The sequence below is a fragment of the Lacerta agilis genome, chromosome 1 (genome assembly GCF_009819535.1).
Source record: "Lacerta agilis isolate rLacAgi1 chromosome 1, rLacAgi1.pri, whole genome shotgun sequence".
NCBI classification, from domain to species: Eukaryota; Metazoa; Chordata; class Lepidosauria; order Squamata; family Lacertidae; genus Lacerta; species Lacerta agilis.
Genome location: NC_046312.1, coordinates 8,316,300 through 8,326,196, shown reverse-complemented (window position 1 = coordinate 8,326,196; position 9,897 = coordinate 8,316,300). Strand labels below are relative to the sequence as shown.

The 9,897-nt window shown below is 47.5% G+C and overlaps 1 protein-coding gene across 1 annotated transcript; it reads left to right on the top strand.

The window, feature by feature from the left end:
- Positions 1–287: 287 nt before the first annotated feature.
- On the top strand, positions 288–9,681 carry SIX1 (SIX homeobox 1). The gene is made up of 2 exons (XM_033172898.1): positions 288–877; positions 9,043–9,681. Exons 1-2 carry the CDS (start codon positions 318–320, stop codon positions 9,335–9,337), a joined length of 855 nt encoding a protein of 284 aa, XP_033028789.1. The 5' UTR covers positions 288–317; the 3' UTR covers positions 9,338–9,681.
- The last annotated feature ends 216 nt before the right edge of the window (positions 9,682–9,897 follow it).

The following is a 9,897-nucleotide window of genomic DNA, read 5'->3' as shown; positions in this document are numbered from 1 at the left end:
TGCGCCTGCAGCGACAAGCGCCGGAGCATCCAGTTCCTTTGCGCCTCGCTTGCTGGGTTTTGTTGGGGACGCTTTTGCTCCCTTGCTTGGATTCGCCAAGGGTCTTTCTGGAGTTTGCGCTTCGCGGCTGTTCCTGGGGGTGAGTCTCTGCGCGCCTCCCTTTCTTCTGCCTGTGTGGGGAGGGGGGCGGCGCCCAGCGCTGCTTTTTCCTCTCTCCCCCCCACCCCACCACCCCTCCGGTCCTCCTGCCGGTCCCGGCCAGCTAAGCGAGCGCCGGGTGGCGGGCGCCCCGTCGGCGGCTCGGCGCCCCCGTCGCCATGTCCATGCTGCCGTCTTTCGGCTTCACGCAGGAGCAAGTGGCGTGCGTCTGCGAGGTGCTGCAGCAAGGCGGCAACTTGGAGAGGCTGGGCCGCTTCCTGTGGTCGCTGCCCGCCTGCGACCACTTGCACAAGAACGAGAGCGTGCTGAAAGCCAAGGCGGTGGTGGCTTTCCACCGGGGCAACTTCCGCGAGCTGTACAAGATTCTCGAGAGTCACCAGTTCTCTCCGCACAACCATCCCAAGCTGCAGCAGCTGTGGCTCAAGGCCCACTACGTGGAAGCCGAGAAGCTGCGCGGCCGGCCGCTGGGCGCCGTGGGCAAGTACCGTGTGCGGAGGAAATTCCCCTTGCCCAGGACCATCTGGGACGGCGAGGAGACCAGCTACTGCTTCAAGGAGAAGTCCCGGGGCGTCCTGCGCGAGTGGTACGCCCACAACCCCTACCCCTCGCCCCGGGAGAAGAGGGAGCTGGCCGAAGCCACCGGCCTCACCACCACCCAGGTCAGCAACTGGTTCAAAAACCGCAGGCAGCGCGACCGAGCGGCGGAGGCGAAAGAGAGGTGGGTGCTGCTGTTTTGCAAGTCGGAGGAGCGGGGGTGGGGGGGTGGGCGACCAAACTTTATCTGGGGTGTGTGTGTGTGTGTGTGAGTGAGTGAGTGAGAGACAGACAGAGAGAGAGAGAGAGAGACCAGCTAAACGCTCTGAGACTTGCATCCGAGTAAGCACGCGTAGGCTCTCGCTATCCGGAATTATCCATAAGATAACGTAAGGTAGGATTCAGCCACAGCCACAGGTAGGCACTTTTGCATCGCAGTCTTACACATGTCTATTCAGGAGTCAGTCTCCTTTGGGTCTGTGGGGCCTTAACCCCCCCCCCGCCCCCCACGTATGTTGGATATATCGTTGGAGCTTAAATTTATGGTGGTCTATATAGGAATTCTTAACTTTGGCTGGATGGTATCCTATATTCATTACCAACTATGCCAAATGATCATTCCTAGCGTTTATATAGTAGCAATGATTTTATTATTTATACCCCCACACATCTGGCTGGGATTCCCCAGCCACTTTGGGCGGTGCACAGTACATATAAAAACATAGCAAAACATCAAAAACTTAACGATACAGTTCACAATCCCCACTGATTTTTGGGCTGCAATGGTATTACCTGGAATAATAATAATAATAATAATAATAATAATACCCTCTCCTAAAAGACTTGCCTCTCAATAGACATGCCTATGAGGAGGTTCCTAGTGACACAGTTAAGACCCTGCTTTACCTGGGAGTAACCCCAATGAGTTCAGTGGGACTTGCTTCTGAGTGGAAATGGTTAGGATTGCATCTTGCCACCCTGACCGTGAAACTCATTGGGCCTTCAGGGCTCAGATGGGCCTGGATCGTGTCCCTAGGGGTTCTTACTCCCTTCTGAAATCTGCGCACAGCCTACTGTGTCATGTTAAATACCTGTTACAGGTAGGTAGCCGTGTTGGTCTGCCATAGTCAAAACAAAATTAAAAATTAAAAAAATCCTTCCAGTAGCACCTTAGAGACCAACTAAGTTTGTTCTTGGCATGAGTTTTCGTGTGCATGCACACTTCTTCAGATACACACGAAAGCTCATACCAAGAACAAACTTAGTTGGTCTCTAAGGTGCTAGTGGAAGGATTTTTTTATTTTATATTTTATGTTAAATACCTGTTAGTCAAGAGTACTAACAGGTACCCCATAGAAATAGTATGGGTACCGCATAGAAAGGTGGTGCCTTGGTGAAAGCGGGCCTTTTCAAAACCTCTTCAACTCCTTCCCTTGATTGTTGCTTCCAAACTTCTCCTTCCTTCTGTTATGTCCTGAGGGAGGAGAATGAAAATAATCACACCCTTTGCGGCATTTTCCTGATGTGGAGTTGTTACAGCTTCTTGCGCTCAGCACAAATAAACGTCACTGCAGTCCTGTTTGGCCTGGGGAGGGGGTGTATGCAAATATATATATATATATATATATTGAAAGGACAAGATAACTGGAAGGCCAAGATTTGCAGAGTGGCAGCTGCTCCAGTCTCTTGCAAGAAAACAAATCAGAGTCTTTTGTCACCTTAAAACAGTGTTTTTCAACCACTGTTCCGCGGCACACTAGTGTGCCGCGAGATGTTGCCTGGTGTGCCGTGGGAAATTACTTTATATATAGTCAATATAGGCACAGAGTTAATTTTTTTTAACATTTTCTAATGGTGGTGTGCCTCGTGATTTTTTTCATGAAACAAGTGTGCCTTTGCCCCAAAAAGGTTGAAAAACACTGCCTTAAAAGACTACACATTTGTCAGGGCAGAAACTTATGTGGACTGAAGCCCACTAACCAGACCAGCACACCCTGCAAAAGGTCCGATTAGCACCTCTGTTTCCCTTTTCCTTTCCTCTCTGGGGGCTAGTCCAGAGTTCCCTGTACTTGATAGAAGCTATCCTGATTCTTTTGGTGCCCGGTAATACTTCCACTCTCCTCTTTAATCCTCCCTCTCTCTCGGATCCCCACTCCTCCAATTCCAGAAAAAGCCCCCTTCATATTACATACATCTCCCAAGCTGCAGCAAGATGAGGCATATGAGCAAAGGACATAAAAGTGACCAGCAATAACACCCCCTCTTGTTTATGGTTCCACTGGGTTTATTGTGGGGTCAGAAGTCTCCAGACTGGAGTGTTGTGTCTCAGTTTGGCACTGTTTGAAAACCCAAACTAGCTCCCTGGTGAGTCTGCGAGCCACCACTTCCCTTTTGGAGTAGGTTTTTAAAAAAATAAAAATAAAAAATAAAAAATTAAAGTACTGGAGGTCAAAGAGGTGAGAAGGGTGATAGGGGAAGCCGGAAGAGGTCTTTGCAGCTGGCGTCACCTAAGCCTATTTGAGCAAAAGTAGGTCTCGATGTACTCCTGAATTAGTGTGCGTCCGAAAACGATAGTAGAAGTGTGCTTGTGATTTTTAAAATATATATATATATAAAATAGCCAGCAATAGGTTAGACAGGAGGTCAACTCAGCAAGCCCACATGCTTTTAGATATGCACACAAAGACTGCAATCCTCAACACACTTTTATAATAATAATAATAACCAAGTTGAAAAGATAAATCATGGAATTAGGATGAACTCTAACCTCAGTTTCCCCCACAGATCAGCCTTGGGTTGCAGTCCCTTACCTGGGAGTAAGCCCCATTGAATGCAGTGGGGCTTAACTTCCGAGTAAGCAAGCATAGGCTTGATGGAGCAGTCTCCGAAGCTCTCGCTCCCCCCCCCCCAATGCAGGAGGCTGTGGGGAGACTTGCCCCACTCCTAGCAGACCGCGAGGGGGTTAATCAAAGGAGGTGGATGGGTGAGGTTATAGGGAGTCGTTTATCTTCCTTGCAACCCCAGCCACACCCCGCTTAAATTGACGTACCTACTTGACTTTAGGAAGGTTTACATGTGTTTAGGATTAGGGTGTCAGTCCCATTGATGACTCCCAGATCCTCCCCACACAAAACTCGGCAGTAGGTGCAGAAATGGCCCCCTAGTACAGTATCACAATAATTCATGCATTATCCAAGTCCGGGGGAACTTATTTACACCCGGTTTTACGCGGCGGAGTGGGATGCCGGCCTCAAAGGCTGTTCTGTTTTATATAGTTTATAGCAGCATCAAAATACCGGGGGCGGGAGGGGAAGGAGGGGAAAACAAATCCGTGCCCCAAGAGGTCACAATCTAAATTGCCGAAGGAGAACAACCCAGGCTTTCTCCCCCACCCACACCCCATGCATTTAAAGAATCCTGGGAGCTGTAGTTTACCGCCGCAGAGCTACAGTTCCCAGCACCCTTAAACTACAGTTCCCAGGATACTTTTGGCCGGAGGCGCTTGCAATGCGTTGCAAAGCAATGGTCTACCATCCCGGCGGAGCCGAGTGACGGGTGTCCAACTTGGCGGCTCCTCTGTTGTGAAGTTGGGACGAATTGGGGCAGACTCTGGTTTCAGCTGCTGAGGGTTGTTTTGTTTTTTTTAATTATTATTTGTTGCAAACCGGACCCCGGAAGAGGGAGAGAGGAGGGGAGGGAGGGGAGGGAAACCGGAGATCTGTGAGACCCGGTTATCTCCTGTCCCAAGATTGGGCATAATGTTACTCTGCCGGTAACAAGTTAGTGCCTTGAGAGGGGAGGGGAAGGAAGGGGTCGAGGAGACCCACCGCCCTTCCTGTCCATCAGATCTTGAATACATGGGCGTGACATACCCCGTGTGTGTGTGTGTGTGTGAGAGAGAGAGAGAGAGAGAGATGGGTCATTTGGCACAAACAGCACGCGCAGAGAGAGTCGTTCCTAGTCTGCTGTTGGTCCTGCTTCGCTCTGGAACTAGATGATGATGATGATGATGATGAAGATGATGATGATGATGATGATGATGATAATTGTACCCCGCCCATCTGACTAGGTCGCCCCAGCCACTCTGGGCAGTTTTTATTATATAAAAACATAATAACGTATATGAAAACGTCACTTTCCCCGGATTTTTCTGGACTCGTATTCAAACAAACAAACAAACAAACAAACAAACAAACAAACAAACAAACAAACTGGTGCCTATAGGAGAAGCTCCACCCATTAAGAGTTCAAGATATAATAAATACATATACAGTAATAATATAAGTAAAGAGCCGCGTTAATCTTTTTGTGCTCTACCTCATTTTTTAAACGGTTAGAGTTTGTTTTTTTCTGTGCCCAGAGAAGAAGCTACGTCCACTTCCTTGCCTACTGGTCAATTGTTGGGACAATTCCCCCCTCCCCGGATTCTGATTAAACTTGGCATGGATCGGGGCATTTCCCCTCGAGTAAATGTCATCTTAACAGCACAGAAAGGTTTTTAAAGGAATAAAGACCAAGCACCCTATCCATGCGCTTGGGAGTTAGCCCGAGGGCACTCCGAGGTTTGGGTAAACAGAGCAGATCTTTGCAGGCGCGCCCGACCTCTTCTTTTCCGGGGAAGGCGTAACGTGTGAATGTAGGCTAGAAAGCTGGAGGGATACTTAAAAAAAAATTAAAAAAATAACTGACAGTTTAATAGCTTTCGTTACAATAAAACAATTAGCCTAAATCTTTCGGTATTTACACTTTGGCAAATACTTTTTTGACACCCGATATTGCAAAAACTCCTTTGACCTCCCATCTTTTTCTCGCTCTGTTTGTGCACGCTTGTGAATATTGTGGGGGAGGGAAGAGCGACAATTTTATTTATTTATTTTCAAAAAGCCGAATTGAACCTTGTGGCTCGGTTTAGGTTCTCGGGGAAAGTCCCAAACCGGTTTAACGCGTCGCTTGCGAAACTGCCTTCAAATGGGTTGTGTTTTTTGTTGTTTTTTTCTGCGGCTGTTTGCCCCGCATCATGAGCATTCCAGAGTTGAAAGCCCCATTTTCCAAAAGAGCGAAGGTCCTCGGCGATTATTTATTATTTTTAGCTTCCATCCTAAACATTTAGAGGGTTGTGCTGCTGGAAGCGGCTGTGCAGAGACACACAGCTTTTCCAAATGCATTTTATTTTTCGACGCCGCGATGTGGACGCGCCGACTAGACCCGTCTCCTTCACCTAAGCTAACACTGACATCAGTTCGGCTGAGATGTTCCGGCTGCAGCTGTCTAAATAGGAGGCCAAAATGTGGCAGCTGCAGCGATGAAGCCATTATTAAAATATGAACCACTCTTCAGAGAGTTGTAAAACACACACATGCGGACATACACACCATTATTTGGGGTTTCTTCCTCCACCTGAGGCCGTGGGCACGATCCACACTAAGAAAACTCTCTGGAGATCCCCTGATTTCTGCGGGAGAGATACACTCCATACTCATTGCAGTCTTCACCCTGTTTACTAGGGAGTAAAACCCACTGGATTCAACTTCTGAGTAGACGTTGAAGACAGGAGTGCCTGAAGAGTCGGATACGGCTAAACGACTAAACAACAACAACAACAGACGTGGTTAGGATTGAGCTTCTGGTCTGTCTAGCTCTGTATATATCTTTCCGTGAGCTCTTGGTCGTGTGAATGCAAGGGGTGTGCGCGCCCGCCCGCCTGCTCACTGCTCACTTAAATTCTAATTTCACACACCCTTGCTTTTACCCATCCGGTAGGAAAGGTTCTCAATACCTTTTCTTGGCTGTAAATACAAACTGTTCAATCCCGATCCACTCTGTTTCTTAATCCGGATTAACTAATGCCCTGAGATTCCACTCTCCTAATACGGAAATTGATTTGCAATTCTCACTGCAGCCATAAACATCGACTGTAAAAGAGGGAACAATTTATAATTCACAGATTTTGTGACTGTGTGATAGCTAAAGGGGTATGAAGTCGAAAACTTAACCCAAAGGATGTTAAGAGAACCACGGAGATATGACTTGCCTTCAAGCAAATGTGTTTAGGGGCTCAGCTGTGTGCCCCCCCCAGCCTGAAATCAGTGGGACTCTTTATTCCGATTTTTAAACACCCTGTTTGAAATTCAGTCCCATGGAATTTTAATTTTGTCCCCAGCATGTTGATAATCGGCATTTTGCACCCGATTCCCCATCGCGCACCCTGCGTGGAAGCAGAAACCACCGACAAAGCTTCAGTGGCGAGTGATTATGTGGGATTCAGAAAGGCTGCATGAGAAACGCCCGCCCCCGATGCCAATTTTTGTCTGGCCGTTCTACTCCGCCTGAGACTCGCGTGTTTGACCTAGGTTGTGTGAATGCGCACTTGCCTTAGGCGAGATAGCATGTTCCTCGCAGAGAGGGGCAGACTTTCGACTCGAGCGAAAGTCGCTGTTAAGGGGACCCGCGCAGAAAGCAGGGAGGCGCAGGAAGGTCGCCTTTTAAGCTGCCACCCCATCTCAACGGAGCTGCCCGCAGGAGAGAAGTCTCCGTGCGCTGTACTCGCCGCGGGTCTTACTTTACTTCCAAGCAACGCTCCTCCGCTAGATCATCTCTAAGGGGGCAATAGATGCCCATTTACCAGGAGTGAAACAGCAGGTTTTCTGGTGCTTAGACCGGATAGAAATGCGCGCTATATAAAACTGCAGTTATTACCTCCCCTTGTTTTGCAACGAAGCCACAATTGCTACGGGAGACGGACACAGCTTTCGCTTCTTGCGTTCCCCCCTCCCCACCAGAGTGCAAGGAAAGGGTTGCTTGTTTGCATTTATGTAGAGGCGATTGTGTTCTGCTGCCTCCATTGCAGACGATGATTCCGGGGATTGCCTGGTTGTCTGTATCAGCCGACCACGCAGGAGGGATTGGTGTGTTTTTTTCTTTTACTTTTCTATGTACGCAGGGAAGGGTTGGGGAGAGAAACAGAGCCTCAAAGACAAAATTATATATTTTTATAGGGAAGGAGACAACTTTCACTTTTTCTTTCTAAGTTCCACCAAGTTAAGAAATCCTGATTCTAGCATTCACCCCTTGGAAATAAAATGGGGGAGATTTATTACAGAAAACTATTGTCCATCCTCTGAGCTAATGTGAAATACTCGCAGCCTTGATCCTAACTGGTGTCTTCTTTTAGGGTTCTACGTGTGGTTTTTAAAAAACCCTTTACTTGAAGTTATTTAGGGCATGAGACAGCCAACTATTAAAGCAGTTGCTTTTCCTCAACTCTTCCTCCATTGATGATCCATTGATAATCCAGTCTTAATCTCTCACACTTTGGCTTCAACCTGATCTTGGACCTATCCTATCTTTTTTATATTTGTTTTTTTTTTTTAATAAAAAAAAGGTTTGCTTAAAAAAAAATAAAAGGCCCAGCATGCTTCATTTAAAACAGCTTTTAGGCTGCCTTGAAGGACAAAAACACTGTGAAGGTGGCTTGCCAGATAAAAGGGGAATAAATTGTGTGTTTTCCTCAATTGATTTCAAAACACAGCAAAACAGAAATTTCTGGAAGTTTCCCTCACCTTTTCTCTGACTTCTGTTCCTACACTGTACAACATTCTCCTTTGGATGTGACTAGTGAGTCCCGTTAATCTCAATCTTTTTTAAGATCTAAAGGGGTTATTTAACCTGATAGAAGGACTGCCTTGATACTCAAGACAAATATCTGACTTCCCTCCAGAAAACAAAAGTCAATGAATTTTCAGTTTTTTGCCCTGAGCATTAATGGAAGTTAGGTCTACTGATTTCAGTGGGACTTCCAAGGCGAAGTGTTCAACACAATAGCCTTGAAAAGAAGGGATCTTGTGCATAGTTCCTTAGGCCCCATTGGAACACAGCAGGGTGGGCGCTTAATTCTGAATAGATGAGGGGTAGGATCTGGCCATGCATCATGACAAACAGATTCTATTGTACAGTTTCCTTGAAAATAAGCCTAGGGAAATTTCAATGCGATTTATATCTGCTGAGAAACTCCATACTGAAATATGTGCCCCCCAAAACCTCCCTTTGCTGTGCAGAATGGCTGTATAAATGGTGTTGAGCTGCATCCAGAGCTCTCCTCCCCACACGTTGCGATTCCACTACGTGGCTTACTTGAGAGTAAGTACCATCCAGAGAAGCTTAATTCCAGCACCAGGACTTTAAAACCGCTGGTGGCTTGAGTTGAGTGGCAGTGAACTCTCAGTAGAGTTTTCCCCTTGCGTAATTGCATTTCTGCCAATTTGGGCTTCATTCCCTCCCCTCCTTAGCCCTTGCTTTTGCAACCAGCTTGGTCTATGACCAGTTTCTCATTTCTCTGCCTCTCTTTCCCAGGGAGAATACGGAAAACAACAACACTTCCACGAACAAGCAGAACCAGCTGTCTCCCCTGGACGGGGCGAAGCCGCTCATGTCCAGCTCGGAAGAGGAGTTTTCACCCCCACAGAGTCCGGATCAGAACTCAATCCTCCTGCTCCAGGGCAGCCTCAGCCATGCCAGAAACTCCACCTATTCCTTGACGGGGTTGTCTGCTTCCCAGGCAACTCACGGCCTCCAAGCCCACCAGCACCAACTGCAGGACTCTCTCCTAGGCCCTCTCACCTCCAGCTTGGTGGACTTGGGTTCATAATCCGGAGAAACAGGGGTGGGGGTTTCTCCCACCGCCACCACCACCCAGTGGTTTGTAAATAAGGGGACATTGTCATGAATTATTTTTCCTTCCTGCTCCCACTGCCCAACCCACTCTTGTTTTTTTGTTTTCCCGAGAGAGCTCACCTGGCGATTCTTAAGTGACTTCTAAAGATCTCTTCTGAAGCCCTTCTCTGACCCCCACAAAGGCCTTTCTCCGCCTCTCATTTATCCAGCTCTCCTCACGGCATCCTTGTCATTATGTCTTAGCGGAAGCCAAATAAAGATAGCACACACCCATGGGCATACTATAAACAAAACAACACCCCCCAACACACACAACAGGCACACCCCTTTGTCCACCTCCATTTGTGTCTCTCATATACGCACTTGTCAGCTAGAATTACAAATGAATTCTTTTATTTAAAATGATGGTGGGCATCACCCAGCGAAATCAAGTGTTTTTAAGTTTTTAAATATGAGTGTTGAGCTTGGTTTTTTGGCTGGATCTTGTCTGTTCCCTTTCCTGGGGGGGGGGATATTTTAAGCAGGAACTGGGAA